Below are 22,122 nucleotides of genomic sequence, written 5' to 3'. Positions count from 1 at the left end.
TACACACTTTATGTTACAACATAATGATGATACTACTTATGCCCATGAACTGTGTACGATTATGAAATGCCTATATTAATTCATATAAATTTGACTAATGTTTACTTCGTGGCGTCATTAAAATTTAATGAGCGCTTGATGAACTGGCGCATGCGCAGAACGTGACTGGTGGCTTCCCACCCACGCATGCGCAGATACAAATCCCCAGCGCCAGAAGCGGCAGTATCAGTAGTTCGGGTCAGCCAGCCCAGTCAGCAGCACTCTTGGCTGTCTTTTATCCCTTTTTCTTAAATTAGCCACTTTAAGCTTCGCGATACCGCCCCCAATTGCAGCGTCGGTACGGAGCCGCCAGGCCGGGACAGAGTCGGAGAGAGAGGCCTCGGCAATGGAAGCGCTCGGACCCGGTAAGATATCAAACATACAAGAGGCGAGCGCGAGGCCGCGCATGCTTCTCCGTGTCAGGTGTGCCACTTCACTGGGGGCCGTGGCTTCATCGAGGCCTCGGAGCACTGATGGAAAACAAACGAAGGCCCACCCCGCGTGTCTCTTACCCCGACATTATTGACGTTGAGTGAAATACTTTGCTCGCTCGTCGAATATGTTTGCATTCTTTGTATTCTTGGGACATGCCCTGGGGTTTTATTTATATGAGGCACGCACTGATCGTCGTGTCGGAGCTGGTATTGTGTGAGTGGGGATTTAACTAGGACCTCCTTCCGCGTCGTAGTGTGTTCATGTTTACGCGACACATTTCTTCATTTTCCCTTAAACACGACGACATTTTTGGACAGTGACAGGCTATTTGGGCGATATGTGGCAAATTATGCCATCCATTTTCCCTCCCTTGGGTCGCATTTGATTCTAGGCGATCGCCGTTATGACACTGTGCTTCCTTCCCAGAACCGTCAAAAACGGTAAATGAAGACGTTAATTTGAGTAGTGGCGTTATTGCGTTGGACTCTTTTGACTGGCCGCAAGCCATGCTCATGTGAGGACAGCAAGAAAGGATGGATGGCGATTTTAACCATCACTCTGCTGCAGGCATGCTCCATATTACTCATCTATAGGATAACAAAGCCACTTCCCGGCTGTGCAGTTGTCTCAAGGAAGCGTGGACCTCAACACGAGACGATAACAAGGACGTGCTGCAAATGCTGTCTTTTCTCTTTTTTCGCCCCCTCAAACACATCCTTCCTCTATTTTTGTGACGGACTGCTTTTGGTCTAGCGTGCATTTTAGATGCCTAAACATGATCTAAAGCAGAGCTCTCATAATCAAACAAAGAGATGAGTGCTATTTTTTTAAGTGGATTCTATAAAAAAAGGTAACAAATTATTCTGAGGTGGGAAATCAGTCATACAAGTATTCACAGCTGTGTTATTTTAGCATAGTAGCTAACAAAAAGGCTTATTTTTTTTGCAAATTTAGCCCATTTCCAAAGAGGTCAAGTTGTGTTAGGACGTAAAAGATTATTTCTGAGATGTGACAACAATTTGAAGCATTTTTGCCCAAATAAAATATGATATTTTCATGTAAAGGTGGTATCCTTTTAGTACTTTTACTGTGTATGACACTCAGTGGTATTACAGCAAATTAATTGAGCTCCTGTACCAATCAGTTATGCTAACAGGGGACACTCGTTAGCTAGTCTGTGTTTCCCAATTTTCCCTCCAAAAAAAGCTAACATGTTATTAGAACCTGAATGTTTGATACCGTTCAAATTATGGCTCCATATTTCGAAAAGATGATGCAAAATGAGCACAAAGCACTAACGCTTACCGGAGTAAAAACGTTCAGGCTCAAAAACTCTTACTTTATATTATTTGTCTGCTTTTGGTGTCCTTTGTAACTGGTAGCCATCTTGAGTAGTCCGAATTGTTATTGCAACATTTTTTGTAAACAAATGAATGTAGACTTTTCTTAACTCATTCCTGGTCATTGACAATGCTAGATGTCCAGTTACTGTGAACTGGGAGGACTGGTTGAATGCCTTTTTCAGTGCCATTGATGACACTTGTTGTCTGGTGCTGTCAGTGTCACCCTATGAGTTAACATAAGCTATTCTAATGGAAAGTTTAAGTAGCAACTTTCAGAATGATCTATTCTTGGCGGAACCATATCGACAACCTGTTGTGATAGAGTATCGCGATAGATCACCAAATGGCTATATATGGTTACCCCTATTTGCAATTGTGAGTGTCAGTGCACTGTCAGCTGAGTTCTATTTCGTCAACAGGCTAACCTAGCTGCGTATAGGCTTGGGCATCATTAACCCTTTTTTTTTTTTAAAGAAAACTATTACGTTAGTGTTTGTGTCCCTAAAATATAGGGACACAAAGACTAATGTAATTTTGTGCACTGACTTCTCTTAGCTTTTAATTTTTGCAGAAATGTTCATTTTGTTGATTCCATTCAATTCCAGGATGTCACGCTAATTACACGACTCCAATCCACCTACTCGCTACATGATGGAAATGCAAAGCACAATCAGCATTAAACTGCAGGCAGCACTTGGTTTGTTTTTTGTTTGGACACTGAATAGCCCTGGAATTAGTTTTTTAGCGTTAGCTATTTTCGATTTTATTATATTTTTTCATTACTACATCCATATTTTATGTTCCATTTTCTACTCAATTTTCTTTTCAATTTTCTATATTTAGTCGTTTGGTATTCCATTCTGTCTACTTGTGTATTCCTCAAATGGATTTGGCAAATTCAGGGATACACATGTTAAAAATTGTTTATCGATTGCTAAAATAATTGCAACTTTATTTGATAATCAATGTGTTGTCGATTAACTTTTCCCTGGCAGTATTTAAACCCATTTTAAAGACCGAGCATCTTTCTCATTGGCTACCATTGACAACGATAGATGTCCATCCCATTGTAATGGAACGTGTTGGGAGCAACATCAGCGCGCAAATGTTTTTGAAGCAATAGGGTCCCGATTGTCTGTGCTCTCGCGCCTCACTTGCTAACTGGAGCGTGTGGCCGTATGGAGTTCAGCAGGACCCCCACAGTCCCTTAGCTGTCAGTTGACAAAAGCCTAAAGCAGCCCCCCAACACAAGAGACTATCAATACCACCAATGCTGATGCTGTCCGCTGAATTGAAAATGAAATGAAAATGGATGAAAACATAGTGATCCTGGATACATTTTATCAACCCTTATTGTGGAAGATCAATTTTTTTAAATCTTTGGTGACACAATTTATGGTCTTTTTTTTTAATGAGATGCCCTGACTGTATTATGGTGCGTATAGGCTTGGGCATTATTAACCCTTTTAAAAGAAAACTATTTTTTTAAATTTTGATATTACTCTGGCTTTTGTAGTTTGGCTACTCAGCTAATTTACTGTTAAAAGTAATTTAGTTTTTGTCGTTGTTATAGCTAGTACTGAAAAGTTTATTTTAATTTGTTACCTAAAAATGATCTTTATTCTCTGTATTGAGTATTTTCCCCTAAAAATCTTTTTTAAACGTAAAAACCTTTTTTTTAAGAGATATTTTCACCTAAAATAAAAATTTATGCCTAAAAATGATGCAAATCCTCTCAAAACAATCACACTAAGGAAGCAGAAACAACCTAATAATTAATTCAGGTCAAATTCAGTTAACAGCCATGACATATTTAATCTAGTTTATATATTGACTAGCATCTTGGTAGGTGCAATTATATATGTATTTTTATTTATAGGTATTTTTATAGGTGAGGCGAAGTTATTTTGGTACAAAGTTTGCATTATTTAATGAATCTTGATTTTATTTTCATAATGACTTTGTATATTTGTACTGTAGTCTTTGTCTGTTTCAATTGGAACATAAGAGGCTAATTTCTTATGGTTAGATGTTTAACTATTCTAATTTCTGATGTATTCATTTAAAGTCTAGTAAAAAAAATGTGATTGTGTAATATAGAATAAAAATACTTCCTTGTTTAGCAAGATTGCCCATTCCTGGGTATATGTTTTGTAGATATTGGCTGATATTTGCGCTTTCATTTCAGTGTAACGGTAATCCCAAACTGGCTCGCCCATATGGCGTTGCCGCTGTCTGTCTGAGAGAAGCTAGGGCTTTGTCTCAATGTTTGGGGCGGGTGCCCTCAAATGTCTGGGTGGAGTCGGGGTGGCCCCCCTTTATAATTGGAGGTCATTGTTTCACCGTCCCCTCTTTGACCCATGTGGGTCAAGGGGGCAGAGTTCTGGTTCAATCGCGTGAGTGTGTGTGCCAAGACTTGAAATTTGCTGTTGAATTGAGATATGAATCGTGATATAAATTTTTTATTTATTTTTTGCCTTCCGCAGGCCCGCCTGCCCCTACCGCTCTGTTCCAGCCTCCGCGGCGTCCCGGCCTTGGCACGGTGGGGAAACCCATCCGTCTCCTGGCTAACCACTTCCAAGTGCAGATTCCCAAGATTGATGTCTATCACTATGATATCGACATCAAGCCTGAGAAACGGCCGCGGAGGGTCAACAGGTATCGTCAATCAGCTGCGCTAACCAGATTTTATAAAACTGAATTAAAAAAAGCTACAATTGGCATTGAATAGTCGCATTTGAGTGCCATTGATGACACTCATAGGCAGCTATTAAATTAATGTTAAGTTAAATGTGGGCCATTTTAATGGAGAATTTAGACAAAAAACGATGGGTTTTAGATCAAAGAAGGAACGTTTTTAAGTAAATATTGTAGAATGTTTTTTTCCCAGTAAAAATATTTTAAGAAGGTGAAGAGGATTTTTTTTTAGCAAACAGAATAAATAGAAAAATGAAACTGCTTTCAGGCAAGGGCTGTTTTTTTAGCCAACATATTTTCAAGTAAAAACATATTTTTTTAAAAAAAATTGACAAGTTTTGAAGAAAAAAGGCTGCCAAAAGTAATTTATGAGAGCACTTTAAAGCAGTAGGAAGGTGGGTAATCTTCCTTGCTTCCTGTATCATAGGTGGGAATTTGCTTAAATTACTGTGTAGTCGAAGTAAAAAGTTACTTATTAAAACAACCCTAGTTTCTGCCATCAATGGAGCCAATGGATTAACTTTGTTGCGCTCCATTCTTGTCATTCGTATGAAAAAAGAAAAACAAACCTAAGCCAGACTGGTGTGTTCCCAGCCAGTCTGAAATCACAAAAGGCCTACCTGTAAAAACAAATCAAATCCATCTTACCCTGACTTGACACTGCGATCATCTTGTCTACTTTCCAGGGAGGTGGTGGACACGATGGTGCGGCACTTCAAGATGCAGATCTTTGGAGACCGGCAGCCTGGTTACGACGGGAAGAGGAACATGTACACGGCACATCCACTGCCTATAGGGAGAGACAGGGTAGTTATCCCACAAATGAGCTCCAATGACGGCTCGCGCTGTTCAATCTTCTGCTGTCAATGTCTCGGAAACATAATTTCCTTCGTCCCCTTCAGGTGGATCTGGAAGTTACCTTACCTGGTGAAGGGAAAGATCAAACCTTCAAGGTGTCCTTGCAGTGGGTGTCTGTGGTCAGTCTTCAGATGCTTCTGGAAGCCTTGTCGGGCCACCTCAATGAAGTCCCGGAGGACTCCGTTCAGGCTCTGGATGTTATCACGCGCCATCTTCCTTCCATGAGGTCTTCATTTAGTTGTCTGCTTGCTTTGACTCCATTCAATGCTATTTTAGAACCAAATCAAATTATAACTCGCACAATTAATGCAATTTCAATGCTGGGTTTAATTTAGCGGGGCTATTTCTGTCAACAGATACACTCCAGTTGGACGTTCTTTCTTCTCTCCACCTGAGGGCTACTACCATCCTTTGGGCGGTGGCAGGGAAGTTTGGTTTGGGTTCCATCAGTCTGTCCGTCCTGCCATGTGGAACATGATGCTCAACATCGATGGTAAGGCTATGAACTGTGTGCAAGTCACTTTTTAAGTAAATAGAAAATAAGCCAGAAAGTTATTTCATTCATGCAATGACCTAAAATCACCCCAAATTGCTTTAATTTGTAGATTTTACCTTCATTTTGGGCCTGTGAGCCTGTAATATTTCATCCGTGAAATCCCTGTACTTCTAGTTACTAATTAATGGGCACAAATGAATAACGTGCTGTCTTTTCCCTTTCAGTGTCGGCCACTGCTTTCTACCGCGCTCAGCCTGTGATTGAATTCATGTGCGAGGTTTTGGACATCCAAAACATCAATGAACAGACCAAGCCCCTGACTGATTCTCAGCGTGTCAAATTTACTAAAGAAATTAGAGGTTGAGTATTAACATGAAATTGTTCAATGATTTTTTTTATTTATTGATTTTTTTACAAGACTGAAACTTTACACTGGTATTTTTAAAATGTTGTAACAGGCTTAAAAGTGGAGGTCACACATTGTGGTCAGATGAAAAGGAAATATCGTGTGTGCAACGTAACACGTCGACCAGCCAGCCATCAAACGTAAGTTAACTTATTTATTCCTTTTAAAAATGAATACTTGCGCATGTGTTTATTTTTCTCATGACTTACCTTAAGTGTTATGTTTTGAATAGCTGTCTACTGTGGTGACCACTATTGATTGCAGTTGTATAAAAATCTTCACAGGTTCCCTTTGCAACTTGAGAACGGCCAAGCCATGGAGTGCACCGTCGCTCAGTATTTCAAGCAGAAGTACAATTTACAGCTCAAGTATCCACATTTACCATGTTTGCAAGTGGGACAGGAACAGAAGCACACTTATCTGCCATTGGAGGTGAGAAACCTTTAATGTAGTAATTATCTGGTTCCATTAAAACATCTAAATGACCACTTCTTTTCTTTTTTTCCCCTATAGGTCTGTAACATAGTCGCAGGCCAGCGCTGTATTAAAAAACTGACAGACAACCAGACGTCCACTATGATCAAAGCTACCGCTCGCTCCGCCCCTGACAGACAAGAAGAGATCAGTAGACTGGTAAGTGAACATTCATTTAAAAAAAAATCTGAATTCTTTTATTGCCATTGACGGCCACAGAGGTCTAATTTATTTGAATTGGGTAAATAGCCGTGCCATAATTCATATTAGAGATGTCTCCGATCAGAAGTTGGATCCACGACCTTTGCTCAGGACTCATTTAAGTCATGTACTGCTATTGACAGTGCTGGCGATCCAATTCATTTAGGACGGTGATGGATTGAGCATTCGGTTATTGCCAAAATATAAGTCCAGAGAAATGAAACGGGAAATGAGGGGATTTCAACAAGAGCTGTTCAGTTGACTAATCAGTGGTCCTCTCTTCCTCTTCTCCAGGTCAAAAGCAACAGCATGGTCGGTGGCCCTGATCCGTACCTGAAGGAATTTGGAATTGTGGTCCACAATGACATGACCGAAGTAACCGGACGTGTTCTCCCGGCACCCATGTTACAATATGGGGGTCGAGTGAGTACAGATACCGGAAGAGACTGTGGCAGGGTGAGTACTGGGAAGGGGCAATACTTTGATTGCAACAATGGGGTTTCATTTTCATTTTAGACTGTCCTTTTAAAACGATCAGGCTTTCAAGATATATTTAGTTTAAACTTTTTTTCAACAGCTACAAAATAACATCCGCGTGCCAAAAGAAACAAACGTTTTATACTGTGCAACATTTCAGCACTGACACAAACAACATAAGATGAAGAAAACAAACCAGTAGAATGTTATGCTAGCTGTGGTGGAAAGCAAACTATAAAATGGCACTGATTCAGATTGTGGTTAGGTATTATTTTACATTGGATGTGTTTTTTAATCAAATATACATATGCAAGTCTTTGCTCTTTGCTAACATTTTGATTTAAATAGTTATTAAGGAGAGATATGGACATTTGAAAAGAACATTTTTGTGACATGCCGCCAAAGAGCCACGGTTAACTACTTGAGTCATTTGCTAACAGGCCTATGAGTTTCTTAATAGTCTTAGTTAAAGCTTGTTAACTAAGTAGAAAGCTTTTGCCTTTTTGGATTTGTGTTTACAACCGTACCGATATAGGAGCAAAAGTTTTGGTGGTCAAGATGGGCCAAGGAGTTTGCAGGAATTTGAACTGGGAGGTTCTTCCAGTTCAAGTGGGTTGGATGTCTACCAGTAACAAACGCATTGAAATTCACAGGGAGAAAGATACCTGAAAAGTTATGTTTTACTACCCATACACAGTCAACCTAGTCAATCACCTGATCCAAGCGGGGGGTTGACTAAGAAGTCAGGGTCTCTCTCCGCAGAATAAAACGGTGGCCACGCCCAATCAGGGCGTGTGGGATATGAGGGGCAAGCAGTTCTACGCCGGCATCGAGATAAAGGTGTGGGCCGTGGCTTGCTTTGCGCCGCAGAAACAGTGCAGAGAAGACTTGCTCAAGTGAGTTTCGCAATCCTTAAAATGCCGCATTTTCTTCGGTTTTCCCGCTAATGAGCTTGAGGTCATTTGTAGGAGCTTCACGGACCAGTTGCGAAAGATCTCAAAGGATGCAGGGATGCCCATTCAAGGCCAGCCTTGTTTCTGTAAATACGCCCAAGGAGCAGACAGTGTGGAGCCCATGTTCAAGCACCTAAAGATGTCTTATGTTGGTCTGCAGCTAATTGTTGTCATCCTGCCTGGAAAAACACCTGTCTATGGTAAGGAGACCAAAATAACAATCAGGTTTTTATTTTTGCTTTTCACAAAAATCTGAAGTTGTTGTTGTTTTTACTTTGTGAAAAAAAAAAGTTAAAATATCCAATTTAGTATTCAAAACGAACACGCAGACAAATTCTAATTACTGTTCCTGTTTACATCTATTTTTTTCCTCCACTTAATACCATTGCCCCCCAAAAATAGTTTAAATTTTCTCAGGAAAAAATAATCACATTTTCCATCTATCTTTCAATTCTTTTGGATAGCTGAGGTGAAGCGGGTTGGCGACACCCTTTTGGGCATGGCCACCCAATGTGTTCAGGTGAAGAACGTGGTCAAAACGTCCCCACAAACTCTCTCCAACCTCTGCCTCAAGATCAATGCCAAACTGGGAGGCATCAACAACGTCCTGGTGCCACACCAGAGGTTTGAACCTTTTTTTTCCCTCTTTTTTTTGCTTTAATGGACAACTTTTGCTTAGAGCTCCCTAAATGAAAGTTTGTGTGTGTCCCCAGGCCGTCCGTCTTCCAGCAGCCCGTCATCTTTCTGGGTGCAGATGTAACTCATCCCCCAGCAGGTGATGGAAAGAAGCCATCCATAGCGGCGGTGGTCGGCAGCATGGACGGTCACCCGAGTCGCTACTGCGCGACAGTGCGAGTGCAGACGTCCCGGCAAGACATGTCCCAGGTTTGACAAGTCTTTTCGGTAAGAAGTTGAGATCGCAAAGTTAACAGCACTTGAATGATCTTAGGAGCAACTCTTCAGTCAGGAAGTCATTCAAGATCTGACCAACATGGTGCGAGAGTTGCTGATCCAGTTTTACAAGTCCACTCGCTTCAAGCCCACTCGTATCATTTATTATCGTGGTGGTGTGTCAGAAGGACAGATGAAACAGGTATGTGGTGTTCTCAGTCATGAAGATCACGATTTATTTTTTATTTTTATTTTTTTCAAAACGCTTTTGGATTAATTGTTTGTTCAGGTGGCGTGGCCCGAGTTGATAGCTATCAGGAAGGCTTGTATAAGTCTGGAGGAGGATTACCGGCCCGGCATTACTTACATTGTGGTCCAGAAACGTCATCACACTCGTCTTTTCTGCTCTGACAAAGCTGAGAGGGTATGTTGTCAATGATCATGTTTCAGTGCAATTGACAAGCATTGACGTTTTAGGAGTACATCGATTACATTTAGAAAGTGCTTTAGTAGATTGAAGAGCATTTCTTTCATTTTAGTTGGTATATGACAGTATTTAATTTACTTTTGCAGATTGTCAGGATTAAGTGTATTTAATGAGTATTTGTGTAAAGCAAGCATTATTCATGATAGTGTATTTTTTTTTCTTGTTTAGATTTGAATGAGAAAATTGGTGTATTTTTGTGTATATATATTTTTAAAGGTTGGCAAGAGTGGTAACGTGCCAGCTGGTACCACAGTAGATAGCACCATCACACATCCGTCCGAGTTTGACTTCTACCTTTGCAGCCATGCTGGGATTCAGGTACTGGAATGCTTCAAGTGAAAATTTCTGTTCACAACAATACCGATGCCCCCCCACCCTTTCTTTTCAGGGTACCAGCCGTCCGTCCCACTACCATGTCCTGTGGGATGACAACTGCTTCACGGCCGACGAGCTGCAGCTCCTGACCTACCAGCTGTGCCACACCTACGTCCGCTGCACGCGCTCCGTCTCCATCCCGGCGCCGGCCTACTACGCCCGGCTGGTGGCGTTCCGCGCCCGCTACCACTTGGTGGACAAAGACCACGACAGGTGAGAACGCCAAATGGCCGCCAGGTTATCAAGCACGACATGACCTTGTTTTTGTGTGCTTTCGTAGCGCCGAGGGGAGCCACGTGTCCGGCCAGAGCAATGGCCGCGATCCCCTAGCGTTGGCCAAGGCGGTCCAGATCCACTACGACACTCAACACACCATGTACTTTGCCTAAACTCGTCTGCACGTGGACTTCCATCCCGTTTGTATTTTTTTATCTTTCCTCGTCCCTTGTCTTATCATTGTCAATTTTTTGTTTTCCTGAATGTGCACCAAAGCGACAGTTTGATGGGATTTAGTAGCGTTTTTTTTTTTTTCCGACCGAAATGAGCTCAGTCCAGTTTTCCTTGTCGAATCGCTTTTCTAACCAGCAATTCAGCACTGCACAGAAAATGACAAACATACACGCATACTACTAATTGAGCCATTATTTTGTGTTGAGTTTTTTTTTTTTTTCTTATCTGAATGTCTGCACTCGTTTTTTTAAGATACACTGAGCAAAGTTTTTCGCTCTCCAAGCTAGGCAGAACCTTGATCTACTTTTACCTCAAAGCCCACCAGGGCGAAATCTCTCACAAGGTCTTGGGTTTTAACCGGGAGGGAACTCGAGATGGAGCATGGGGAGGGTCGACCTTTTCAGAATGAATATATATAGTATATATATATACAGTATATATGATATATTTTTCTTTTTGAGTGTTTTAACTTTTTTCCTCCGCCAGTCTTTTACAAAACGAGGTGACCTGGGTGTCCATACCCATTACTACTTTCCTCTCGATGGGGAGCCGCTGTGTGTGTGTGCGTCTTTGTATATACGTCGTGGGCGTGTTGTGAACTGTAAAGGGAAATTGAGGAGATAACTGCTGTAAATGCCTCAGATTTGTTGTTTTTTTATATTCACACAGACAGTACATAGAAGCATATTTACATCTCTAGAGCAGCTTTCAGAGAAAAGAATTTAACGGGCCTCTCCTGGGTGGCTTCGATTGCGATAGGTTAATCTTTGGTCGTAACATTTTAAGCGAAGTCATGTGAGAGGCGTGAATTCATTTGCTGCCATTGACCATGATAAAAAGTGACTTGAACTGGGAGGGATGGCAGGGGATGTTCATTCGGTCCCAGCCAACAGTAGCTAAGTTGTGTTGTAATTGGTAATAAGTTACAACCTGGTCAATGTAAAACGGTTCATTTGTACGGGGGGGCTTGTTCAGTGGCAGCCAATGAGTTCAATGCAAGTTTGCGTGGATGAGAAGATTTTCTTTTTCTGGCTGGACCTGATTTATGGGAAAGATTTTATGATAACACGGCAGGATGTTTTATAGAGCCAGAAACCAGAGTAATTTTGTTGATTTGTCTTCGAGCTGTCATTCGCAAATGGCGGCCACTTCATTGCACTGACCCGGGACACTAGGCAAGCAACAGAGGGCACTCTCGATCTCTATTTACCTTTATGCATTTATACATACGAATCAACAAAGCAGATTTGTAAAATTTTAATAAGGATGTTTTGTGATCTTAAAAATGGTCGTTTAGAAGTTAACGCTCAGTGTTGTTATTGCGGTTGTCAATGTTGTAATTGTTGTATTTTGTTTTTGAAGGTAAACCAATTAGAGATCTTCTTGAGTAGTTTAGAGGTTGTGGGATTTTTTTCTTTTTTGTTTTTTTTGTAGCAAGACGTGGGGCCCCTAGACGGAATAACTCACGTTTCCTCGAAGCTTAACGGCAATTCGGGAGTTTCGTGTAGCACTCCAGAGTGGCGAAACTGCGTTTTCGGTTTTCGACGGGATTAATGGAGACAATCAGGGATCGTTATGTAGTTTGCTAAACCGGGGGGCGGGCTTGTTTTGAAACGGTTTGCGTTAGGCAATGAGATTCTTTTCAATTCCTCGATGTATTTGATGTATAGCCCTTTTACTCTTAATGTCTTTGCTATACACGTGTGACTTTCTTATCCTCATGCATTTTTAACACTGGATTGACTTTTTTTTTTAAAGCATGAGCACTGCCCCTCTCAACCGTCATTGAAGGCGATGGATGTTCCATTTGGACAGGGAGGCCTGGCAGTGATCATTAGTTCACTCGGTGAGTGAATTAAATCCTGCCAGCGTCTTCATTAGAAATCTATCGCCATCAGTGGCACCAAAATATGATCAGTAACTCGCCTCGGAGTGTCGCTAGCAGATGGTCGAGCGTCGTCGCGCACGCCTCATCAGGGGGGGCCAGCTCACAGTAAAAACCCTTTTGTAATAAACCACCCGTAAAGAAGCAGGTTTATTATGAATGAGTTTGAGCGCTTACCTGGCGACGGCGTGCGTGTCGGCCTTAAAAGTGTGGCAAGTTTAGATTTGCGGGAAAGGCTGCGGTTACGGGATCATCTCTTAATTCAGTATTTGTAAAGCTCAAGTCTGATAAACTTCCGTGCTGTTTGTGACAAGGCAGCGCAAAGGCAATATCAATCATAATGGTTCAAATGCGCAAAACGAAGCTAAAAGTCACCATTGTGGTTTTGTCTGTTTTTTTTTTCTTGTTTCATTTGCTTGTATCAATCAGTGGGGATGTGCATTTGGTGGTGTTGTAGTTATGTAGGCTTTAGAGGTTGTTGTTTTTTTAATTTTATTTTTTTATATAAATAGTTTTCGCTCGCATGCATGCCAGACTTCTACTAAAAACTTTTTTGATTCATATTTATAATGATGAATACAAAATATAAATACTTTTTGTTAGTGTAAATGTTTATCACATTTAATGAGATCATTTAGATTAGCAATATCTGTACCATCTCATGCTGTTTTTCACTTGTTTGCTGACATTGACGACGAGAGACGTCAATGGCAGTGAATGTTTGGTGTTGTTTGCTCTTTGGGTCCAAATTCAAGCGAGGTACTTTCTTCAAACGTAGACCCGTTAAAGAGCAAACCTACCATTTGTTAGCCTCCATTTTTGTCTTTTTGGTTTCACCCTGTGGCCATGCCTCTTTTTAGGGCATCTCCCCTGTTTCTATGGCAACCCCCCCCCCCCCCCCCCCCTCACAAAAAGGTTACCTCTTTTTACTGATTTTATTTGAGAGCATGTCAACTGTTGAATTTCCAGTATCACTTTGTTATATCACTTATCTTAATGGTGTTTATGTATTTTGTCTTTTTTTTTGGAAGGAGGGGGTCGTTTTAGCTCTGCTCAATATTTTTTTGTCAGCTAGTGCTCTCTAATAGCAATACAAATGATTGGAATACTTAATTTGAATGGAGTTGTTCAATATGTTCTGACTTGTAGATGGGGCATGTTGTAGAACTGCCCCTTTATTGGGCCATTCACATGGTATTGCTATTAAGAAATGCGCTTTTTTTTTGTTTAGCCTGCAGGGAACTCTTGTGTTTATGTGCAAAGTAATAAATTGGTATTTTATGCCTGTAAACGTTGAATGTTTTCTGATTATTTTGCTGGGTTATGCATTTGGGATAGATAATAGTTTTGGGCCATACATTTCAGAATAGCACATATAAAATACATGTTTAAATAAATATAAAATACATGCAATATTAAATTTAAAAAAAAATCCAATTTAATATCCCCTAGAACAGAAGTGGCCAAGTCCAGTCTTCGAGAGCCCCTTAGTCTGTTTTCCATCTCCCTCCTCTAGCACACCTGAATCAAATGATCAAATCATTAGCAAACTGTCCAGAAGCTTGATCCCGATGATTTGATTCAGGTGTATTGGGGGAGGGAGACATGGAAAATAGACTGGATAGGGGCTCTGGAGGATCACAAAATAAAATGTAACCTTTTTAATACATATTTAAATGTATTCATTTCTAAGTTTAAAGTAAATAAGCCTCTAGAATAAATACAAAATTGAAAAATATTTCAATAAATGTAGTTGGACATTTAAAAAATCTATTTTACATAAACCTATTGAAAAGTAAAAATGTATGCTTTGAAAACATTTCCAATCTGCTATCACCCCGTCCCGCTTCCTGTGTCCCCCCACTTGTTGTCATGACCACCGTTACCTGGGTGAACTGCCCGACAGAAGAAAGGAAACCTGAAACGCATCTTGATGCCATTTTTAATTCATTAGCACATTTCAGCATCAGCCTGCGGCTACAAAATATTCATTTAAAAAATAAAATATACTTGTAGTGATTTGACAGGCCTGTGTCAAAAAAGGCCACACTTCAAATGGACTGGATGTCTATTACAGACCATGTTAAGTAGTGTCTGACCACACCATAATACCAATTACACTTCAAATGGGTAAACTGTCATTTATTCAGGAATTTTTCTTTCTTCCAAAAAATGTATTAGCCAATATTACACAACTGAGTGTTGGAATTGCTATCTGTTTAACAATATCATGGTATAAAATGGCCCATATTATGACTGTTTTTCCCGCCTGCAAAAAAGGCTACTCAAAGCTTTTTTCTTTTTTTTCTCCCAAAAGCAACAGTATCGTAGACACCCCCATCATGCTTTTGTCAAGTGATCCACCTCCCATCCATCACTACCTCCCCACTCTCCTCCCACCACGCAACCCTTGCATTTGGCTGCATGTTCCTTAGTGCTCTCCTGGATCTAAAGACTACATTTTTCACTCATCACAATCTTTGAACATCATTTTTGGACTTTTTAAAAAAAAAATTGGATGACCGCTTTTGCATCTGCGAATGTTAATTGGAGGGGGAGGGTGAACCTTAGCAACAGTTGAAGTACCCTCATCTAGGCGACATGTCCACTTCATCTATTCGCATGGAAATGTCTTCTTAAAGGCATTTTCTTCCCGTGGGATTCTACACAAAATGTGGATATTTTCTTCAAGGATTTTACTTTTTATCCAATCCGAACTAGCGAGGTAAAGTGACATTCTGACATTCACCTTCTCAATAATGCATTGAGGTGAGCGCAGGTATGAGAGGGAGGAGAAAGTGCGCTTGTCGATTACCGGGAGAAAGTGGGAGCGATTACTGCTCGTGGTTGTAACTGGAGAAACGCTCACATCGGTGGAAGAAGATCCAGAAAAAGACATTGTGAGAATTTAATCCTGAAACAAAGACTGCTTTTAAGCTGAAAGTCCTGGCTGAACAACTCCATTAATCAACGGTCACCATGGTGAACACTGGCTTGCAACTGATTAGCTTCACCTGCGCAGTGACCGGCTGGATCATGGCGATAGCGGTGACGGCTCTGCCTCAATGGAAAGTGTCGGCCTTTGTGGGCAGCAACATCCTGACGTCAGAAATTAAGTGGGAAGGCATCTGGATGAGCTGCGTCTACCAGACCACCGGTCACATGCAATGCAAGACGTACGACTCCATGCTAGCGTTGCCGCCGGACGTGCAGGCCGCACGCGCGCTCATGTGTTTGGCCATTTTCATGGGATGGTTGTCCTGCACCGTGTCCTGCTGCGGAATGAAGTGCACCACCTGCGCCGGAGATGACCGTCAAGCAAAGGCGGGCATAGCGCTGGCCGGCGGGATTCTTTTCATCCTGACCGGACTGTGCGTTTTGGTTCCCATTTCGTGGACGGCGAACACCGTGGTTCAGGATTTTTACAACTCCAACGTACCCCTGATGCACAAACGGGAGTTGGGTCAGGCTATTTATCTGGGTTGGGCCGCCGCAGTTATTTTGATGATTAGCGGCGGGGTGTTGAGTAGCACGTGCCCTATGGCGGAGAGGGGGGGACAGTATCGCAGAGGATACGTGGGACGGAATTTTGCAAATTCGCCTACCTCGGCCCCGAATCTTCCTAAAACTATTACTTCCAACAGTTTACCACTTAAGGAATATGTGTAGACTAGAGTAGAGAAGATTACTGTAAAGTATGTGGTAGCTCAAAGGTGTTATGGAATCTGCATTTTGCATAGTGTGTATTTATTCGTATTTAAACCTGTCCATTTTATGATTTGTTATTTATTCATTTCCGGTTGTTTGACTTCATACTCGATTGAATTGTGAAATAAAAACATTGAGTGTGACTCTCCCTTTTTGTGGCACAAATATCAAAAATTCAAAGGATGTTTTAAATATTTCTCTTTTTTTTATTCCTTTGATTTTCTCTTTCCCATCACTTTGAGTCCGTAAAGAAGGACACTTTGCAAAGTGTATCTGAAATTGGAAAAAGGGATTATTTTGTTAGCTTTAAAAGTAATACACTATAATAACTCAATATATCAGACATCAACCTGTGATTTGATCCTCAGCTCTTGGAGTCTCCAAATCCTTCCATTTCTTCGTAGCAGACCCCAAAATCTTGAGGTTGTCTGAACTGAGCGTTTGCAGGAGCATCTTCCGCCTCATGAATCTGAATACGTGAATTAAGGAAGTGGAAAACATACTAAAGTGTTTTACGGTAATTCTACGAGCAAAGAGGATTCTGTTGTCGATAGTGACGCTCGGAGTCCTGCAACCACTCCAGCATGTCGACGACAGATGGGACGATGGCGGAGCGTTCGGTTAGGGTTGCCAAATCTAGACTATCCTGGTTCTGCTCGTACAGGTGGACCACAATTGAGACTTGGTTGGATATGGAGTCTCTCAGAGACTGGAGAGAAGCCCTGAAAAAAGAAGATCATCATGCCAGGCTTTCTTTGTAACAGTTGTAAACAGTTGTTTAGGGTTTGAAAAGGTACATTTAAACAGTTTCCCTCCCTTGATTTATAACGTATACTTATAAATTAAAATGAAAAAAACATTTATATCAATAGAAATAAAATATAAATATACTATTAAAAGGCGAAACAACCAAAGAGGCTATGGACCTCATAGACAGTCATCAACTATCAAAGTGGTTTCCGATTATTTTACTAGCCAATTATTTATCGATTGCTCGAATATTCACTTACATATTTTGGTGAAGTTTACACAAGACAGTATCCATAGCTTGTGAGAGCTTGAATCGCAGCAGATCCTCCACTTCTGGAAAGTCTCTGAGCGGCGTGTCGGAGATTCGGATGTTGGAAAGCGCTCTTGATTGTTCGGCCAAGTTTTCCAGGGATGCCAGGAGAGGTGTACACTCTGCTAACACGCCCCCCCACGTTTTTCGGTTGTTTTCCAGATCGTGGAAGCTTTTCCTTAGCGCTTGATGGACGCTTAGTAGGGCAGGTTTCAACATTTTCAGGCGGATGTATAAATTTCGAATCGAGAAGTTTTTTTTTAGACAAATAAGTAATGTCGGACTCGATTGTGAAAAGTCACAAAGCCACACTAACAAAAATGGGATTATTTTTCATATTTTCGAACGTAGCCATGTTAGATTCTACCGATTTCCGCCTACAAATGTAAACAATGACGTATGACACGCCTATTGGTTTGTTATTGGAAGGAAGTGATGTTTTCACTTCGAGTTCTGATTGGTTGATTTGGGGACTTCCGCTATTCAGCCGAATTTGAAAATATTTGACCAACCACCACCAAACGAACAGGTAAGCTCCAAGAACGCCTTTTAAACGGGAACAAAAGTTCCCGATTTAACATGACTTGATGTAAAGCGTTTTCAAGAATGCATACAAACATTCAATAAAATGAATATCTGTTTTGATTGCAAATGTTTGAATTTAAATACGCTGAAATGTAGGCCAGCACGCTAAAGGGGCAACATGGACACTGGTAGCATCTAGCTTCTTCATGTCGATAACGTCATTTGGAAGTACTTTCTCATATATATACATGTATATATTTTCTTTTTGTACATTCAGCCATGGCACCGTGTAAAAGAAACACTAACGCCAAACAGAAGAAAAAGGACCCAAAATTAAAGGCGAAAATCGAAGCGTTTCTGCAGGACTTCGACAGCGAAGGTAAAAACCAGTTGAATTCTGTTTTGCTTAGCGCTTATTGATTTCAGATCGTCTGCTTTTGAAGTATTGAAATGTTAAAATGCTGTATTACTAATATACGACGGAGTATTGAGGCCACACAAAGAGCAAAATATTGACTAACTAGAATAAAATCGCGATGATACGATATTAAAGTCGCAGCATTTTCAAAACGTTGACGTCACTGAGAGCGACGTCAACGTTTTGAAAATGTATCACAATGTAATACTATTATGAGTCGAAATGTGAAACTTCGTAATATTCCAACATTTACCAACTTTAATCTCGTGATTTTATTTTTTTTTACATCTTGTAGGCCCTTATCCACCATTGTACTAATTAATATACATATTTTCACAGTGAAAACAAGGCTTGGACAGCTGGAAGAACTCAAGGGCCAAATATTAAAAGATGTTGAAAACAGTTATAATATGACTCTCATTAAGATTCCCTCTTCTGTGAAGAAAATGAACTGGATGGCATGTTTTGGTAAGTATGGCACATTTTAAAATGGTTCCCTCCAACAGATTGAACATTTATGGGATTTATTAAGATAGTGTCATTCATTTAGAGCAGTGGTTCTTAACCTGGGTTCGGTGGAGCCTCTGCCGTGGAGGTCAAGACACATTGTTTCATTTTTTTTGGACATTAATTTTGCAACTATATTTGTTATTGCGACAGGCCTAGATGGCATCAAAGGCCCGGGAGCAAATGACTCAAAATCAAAGAATGAAGAGGATGTTCCAGTCATTGAGAATGCTGATGCAGTTCTCATGAAAGCAGTCAAGAAAAGTATGATTGTAGTTTAAAAAAATATTTTAACTTGACTGGTAGATTCCTAATTCATTTGAATTGGTGGCAGTGAACGAGCGATCGTTTATCCGCCGCCACTCTCCCAATTTGAAATGGACAGGACGTCTATTACCTTCAATGACACTATATATTCACATCGGTTGTCTAAACTGCATTTTTCCCTTGCAGTGTCTAAAAAGTACAGTGTAGCCAAATCTACATCAAATGACGAAAACATCCACAAATCCTTGAAGAAGGTAACATCCATTTGAATTGACATACATCATAAAGGTCATCTGTATGTGACCACTTGTCCTGAATGCAGGGGAGAACCGCAAAGAAGCCCCCGTCAACTTCAAAACGAGCAAGAGCGCTTTCCACCATCCAGCAAAATTCTACGCTAAGAAGGTAAGAAAAATAATTCTTTCATTTATTTTGGTTACACTCGATTTGGGCCTTTTGCCGGGAAAGCGCACCAATTTTGTCATTTATTATTATTATTTTGTGATTGTGATTTAGATCGTCAAGGAATGCCATGGTAACTCCTGCTAGGACATTGCTGGACGCGTCCATAATAGGCCAGACTCCCCTTATCACGCCACGTTTTGACCCAAGGTAAGAGCCAAATGGATGCAGGCATAAGAGAATATACACCATTTTTCCATCTTTTTAAGAGAAGTAAAAAATGAAAAGAAAATGTATTTATTAATTTTAGCCATCCAAATGAAAGAAATATAACTAATTATACTATTCAAATGGACCTAGATTAGTTGCATCAGCCAAAGTTTGAGGTTAAAAAAAATAAAGGAACGCTTGACACCATTTTTGAAGGCTCCCCAAGACTCCAAACGTGCGAGGTCCTCGCCACAAGGAGCGCGTCTACAGCATATCCGTCAACGGCTCCCCCATCTCTGCAACCGACGGAGGAATCGTCTTAACTGTCCCGGTCAGCAACGGAGAGGTGAGGACACTTGACAATTTTTCGTCGGCCCAGGAAGCCAACTCACAGCAATGTGGTTTGTTTTCAGAGTATCCAGCTGCTGGCCAGTCAGCTGGATTCAGTTGATCTGTCCTCGCTGGACCAAACCGCTTTGAGGAGCATTCGCCAATTGCAGGTACTTGTTTTTTTTTTAACAGCCCTCTTTCGTCACCCCTATAAAAATAAAATGTGTCAAAGGATGTGAGTGATTTAGTAATACTTTCTCAAAATATTCAATTCAATGAATAGAGCACATGCACTATGTATGATATGTTTTAAATAAATACATACCTATCTTCTTTTCAACAGCGCTGTCTCACATCACTGGGAGGACAGTCCACCTGACCGACCCATCGTCTCCTGTCAAATTGTTTTGCATCGCCAAAGTGGAACACTTGCCCTTTTTCTGATGCCAAGTTTTCAAATTGTTATGTGCTGTGCTTTTTTTTTTTTTTTAAATCAAAGTCATATTTTCTCTTGTGGCTCACTTGACAGCCATCCACGTCTGTCCCTTTTGTTGTGTCTCGATAAGGGTCCTAGCTCTTCTTGCAACTTAATCCCTGGGGGCACCCGGCCTTGTCTCGCGGTTTACAAATCCGGATTTTAGTCCCACGGCTTTATATGGCAAACGTGGACATGCTTGGTTTATTTTCCATGTGGGAAATGTGGGTTTATTGTACATAGTACACAAGCTAAACATTTAGTACAATTTACTTTATTAGATGTGCCTTGTTTGAGTAGATAACAGTTATTGGCTTGATTATAAGTTTTTTTTAATATCTGACAGCTGTTTTGAACTGCTTTTGGTGTGGAATCCAAAATATTCTCTGTTTTTCTCTCCCAAAAGTCATGTCTGTCCAAATATTATTTTATTAAATATTTTAGAATGTCAATATTTTTTGTGCGGTCCATTTTGTTCTGTTCTTTGTCTTATTTTTTTAAACATAAGCTCATACTATTGAAACAGTTTCTCTTTTTTATGTTTATTTTCATGTTTTTGTTGAGAAAATTGCTGGAAAACAATTGGAAAAAAGGATTGTAACTAAACAATTCTCTCTGGGAAGCCCAATTTTAGTTGTATCAGGTCTGAAAGCGCCTTTAACAAATTGTAGGATCTGAATCCAAAAAAAGATTTGTATTTTAGATTTTTTTATGTTGCACTAATTGGCTTTATTTGCAAGTGCAAGCTTTGATAGAGTGCAGCATCTGTACTGCAGCTAAACTACCACAAGATAGCAGCAATTTCCTTGTAACATTTTTTTGTTTTACTTTCACCTTGATGTGATACTATATGTGCCCACTCATTGACGAGGATAAACGTCCAATCCATTTCTTTGAGGACGTGCTGGCATAAAGTATAATAGCTCCTCCAAAGGGATTGAATGTCCATCACTATCAATTAGTTTAATACCTTAGTCACACAGTAAATCAAAATTGAAGAGTGTTGCATTTTTTTGTCTTTTGTCATCAGGAAACTTGTTCTTTCAACTTCTCTTGTCCTTTCGTGACTTTGTTGGCACAGCAGAAAGTTGGCAGGAAATAGCGGCCTCTCCCACTGATAGCACAGGAACATGCACTCTGACCTTCAGGGACACCCTTAGTGCCAATTAGAAGCTCGTCAGGGATGAGGCGACCATTCTTATGCATCGTGCGCTACCTGAACCATCTGTAGCCATCTTAAGCACTTGATCATTTGCTGTCACTCACTAGAAAAGAACTGAAAAAATGGCCCAAACCGACAGATGTTGTGGTCAGCGGTGCATGCGCTTCGACTCCCTTGTTAGCCGAGTCTTTGCGCACCTGCTCATATCTGAATCTTCACAGTTGGGACTTTTTTTTGTGGGAAATTCTCTTGGTGGGTGGAAAATTGCCATATTGCCAGGGTGGCTTGGTTTTCAGTTAGGATGACGGACGGTAGTTGTGCTGGAGGATTTTCAGCGGTTATATTAATCAACAGAAGATGAGGGATGTCTTTCTTGATACCAAAAAAATATCCAAAATTGGTCTATGAGACTATAGATTCTGGCCCATGATACATTTATGACAAATTTATACTGAAAATAAAAATTAAACTAAAACTAATCATAAAACTTAGTAAATACCCTCAAAAAAATGAAAACCTATTGAATAAATAACAATTTGATTCCTGTAGTAAACCCTCACCTCAGACAATTTCACTGTTCCGTTTCTAGTT

The 22,122-nt window shown here is 40.6% G+C and overlaps 4 protein-coding genes across 6 annotated transcripts; 3 read left to right on the top strand and 1 right to left on the bottom strand.

The window, feature by feature from the left end:
- The first annotated feature begins 218 nt into the window (after positions 1-218).
- On the top strand, positions 219-13,765 carry ago4 (argonaute RISC component 4). 2 transcript variants are annotated; one of them, XM_077590102.1, is made up of 19 exons: positions 219-404; positions 4,304-4,475; positions 5,201-5,321; positions 5,417-5,598; positions 5,729-5,865; positions 6,093-6,227; positions 6,327-6,414; positions 6,559-6,706; positions 6,788-6,907; positions 7,244-7,405; positions 8,189-8,322; positions 8,395-8,579; positions 8,844-9,003; positions 9,093-9,264; positions 9,329-9,472; positions 9,560-9,694; positions 9,974-10,075; positions 10,146-10,345; positions 10,413-13,765. In XM_077590102.1, the coding sequence occupies exons 1-19, from the start codon at positions 386-388 to the stop codon at positions 10,519-10,521; spliced, it is 2,625 nt and encodes an 874-aa protein (XP_077446228.1). In that variant the 5' UTR covers positions 219-385; the 3' UTR covers positions 10,522-13,765. The 2 variants fall into 2 exon arrangements, with proteins under 2 accessions (XP_077446228.1, XP_077446227.1); XM_077590101.1 differs by having other exon boundaries at positions 8,174-8,322.
- A 1,222-nt stretch (positions 13,766-14,987) lies between these two features.
- On the top strand, positions 14,988-16,260 carry cldn35 (claudin 35). The gene has a single exon (XM_077590884.1). It carries the CDS (start codon positions 15,447-15,449, stop codon positions 16,134-16,136), a length of 690 nt encoding a protein of 229 aa, XP_077447010.1. The 5' UTR covers positions 14,988-15,446; the 3' UTR covers positions 16,137-16,260.
- On the bottom strand, positions 14,988-17,642 carry airim (AFG2 interacting ribosome maturation factor). The gene is made up of 4 exons (XM_077590885.1): positions 17,186-17,642; positions 16,718-16,897; positions 16,526-16,644; positions 14,988-16,448 (listed from the first exon to the last, which is right to left on the bottom strand). Exons 1-4 carry the CDS (start codon positions 17,452-17,454, stop codon positions 16,408-16,410), a joined length of 609 nt encoding a protein of 202 aa, XP_077447011.1. The 5' UTR covers positions 17,455-17,642; the 3' UTR covers positions 14,988-16,407.
- Positions 17,643-17,661: 19 nt separating this feature from the next.
- On the top strand, positions 17,662-20,378 carry cdca8 (cell division cycle associated 8). Of its 2 annotated transcripts, none has more exons than XM_077590883.1 (10): positions 17,662-17,764; positions 18,038-18,139; positions 18,518-18,646; positions 18,839-18,949; positions 19,139-19,206; positions 19,275-19,357; positions 19,469-19,564; positions 19,781-19,910; positions 19,978-20,064; positions 20,238-20,378. In XM_077590883.1, exons 2-10 carry the CDS (start codon positions 18,040-18,042, stop codon positions 20,271-20,273), a joined length of 840 nt encoding a protein of 279 aa, XP_077447009.1. In that variant the 5' UTR covers positions 17,662-17,764; positions 18,038-18,039; the 3' UTR covers positions 20,274-20,378. The 2 variants fall into 2 exon arrangements, with proteins under 2 accessions (XP_077447009.1, XP_077447008.1); XM_077590882.1 differs by lacking the exon at positions 17,662-17,764 and adding an exon at positions 17,776-17,948.
- The last annotated feature ends 1,744 nt before the right edge of the window (positions 20,379-22,122 follow it).

The sequence above is a fragment of the Stigmatopora argus genome, chromosome 21 (assembly GCF_051989625.1).
Source record: "Stigmatopora argus isolate UIUO_Sarg chromosome 21, RoL_Sarg_1.0, whole genome shotgun sequence".
Taxonomy (NCBI): domain Eukaryota; kingdom Metazoa; phylum Chordata; class Actinopteri; order Syngnathiformes; family Syngnathidae; genus Stigmatopora; species Stigmatopora argus.
The sequence above is the reverse complement of the archived record's forward strand: the minus strand, read 5'-3'. Positions and strand labels throughout refer to the sequence as shown.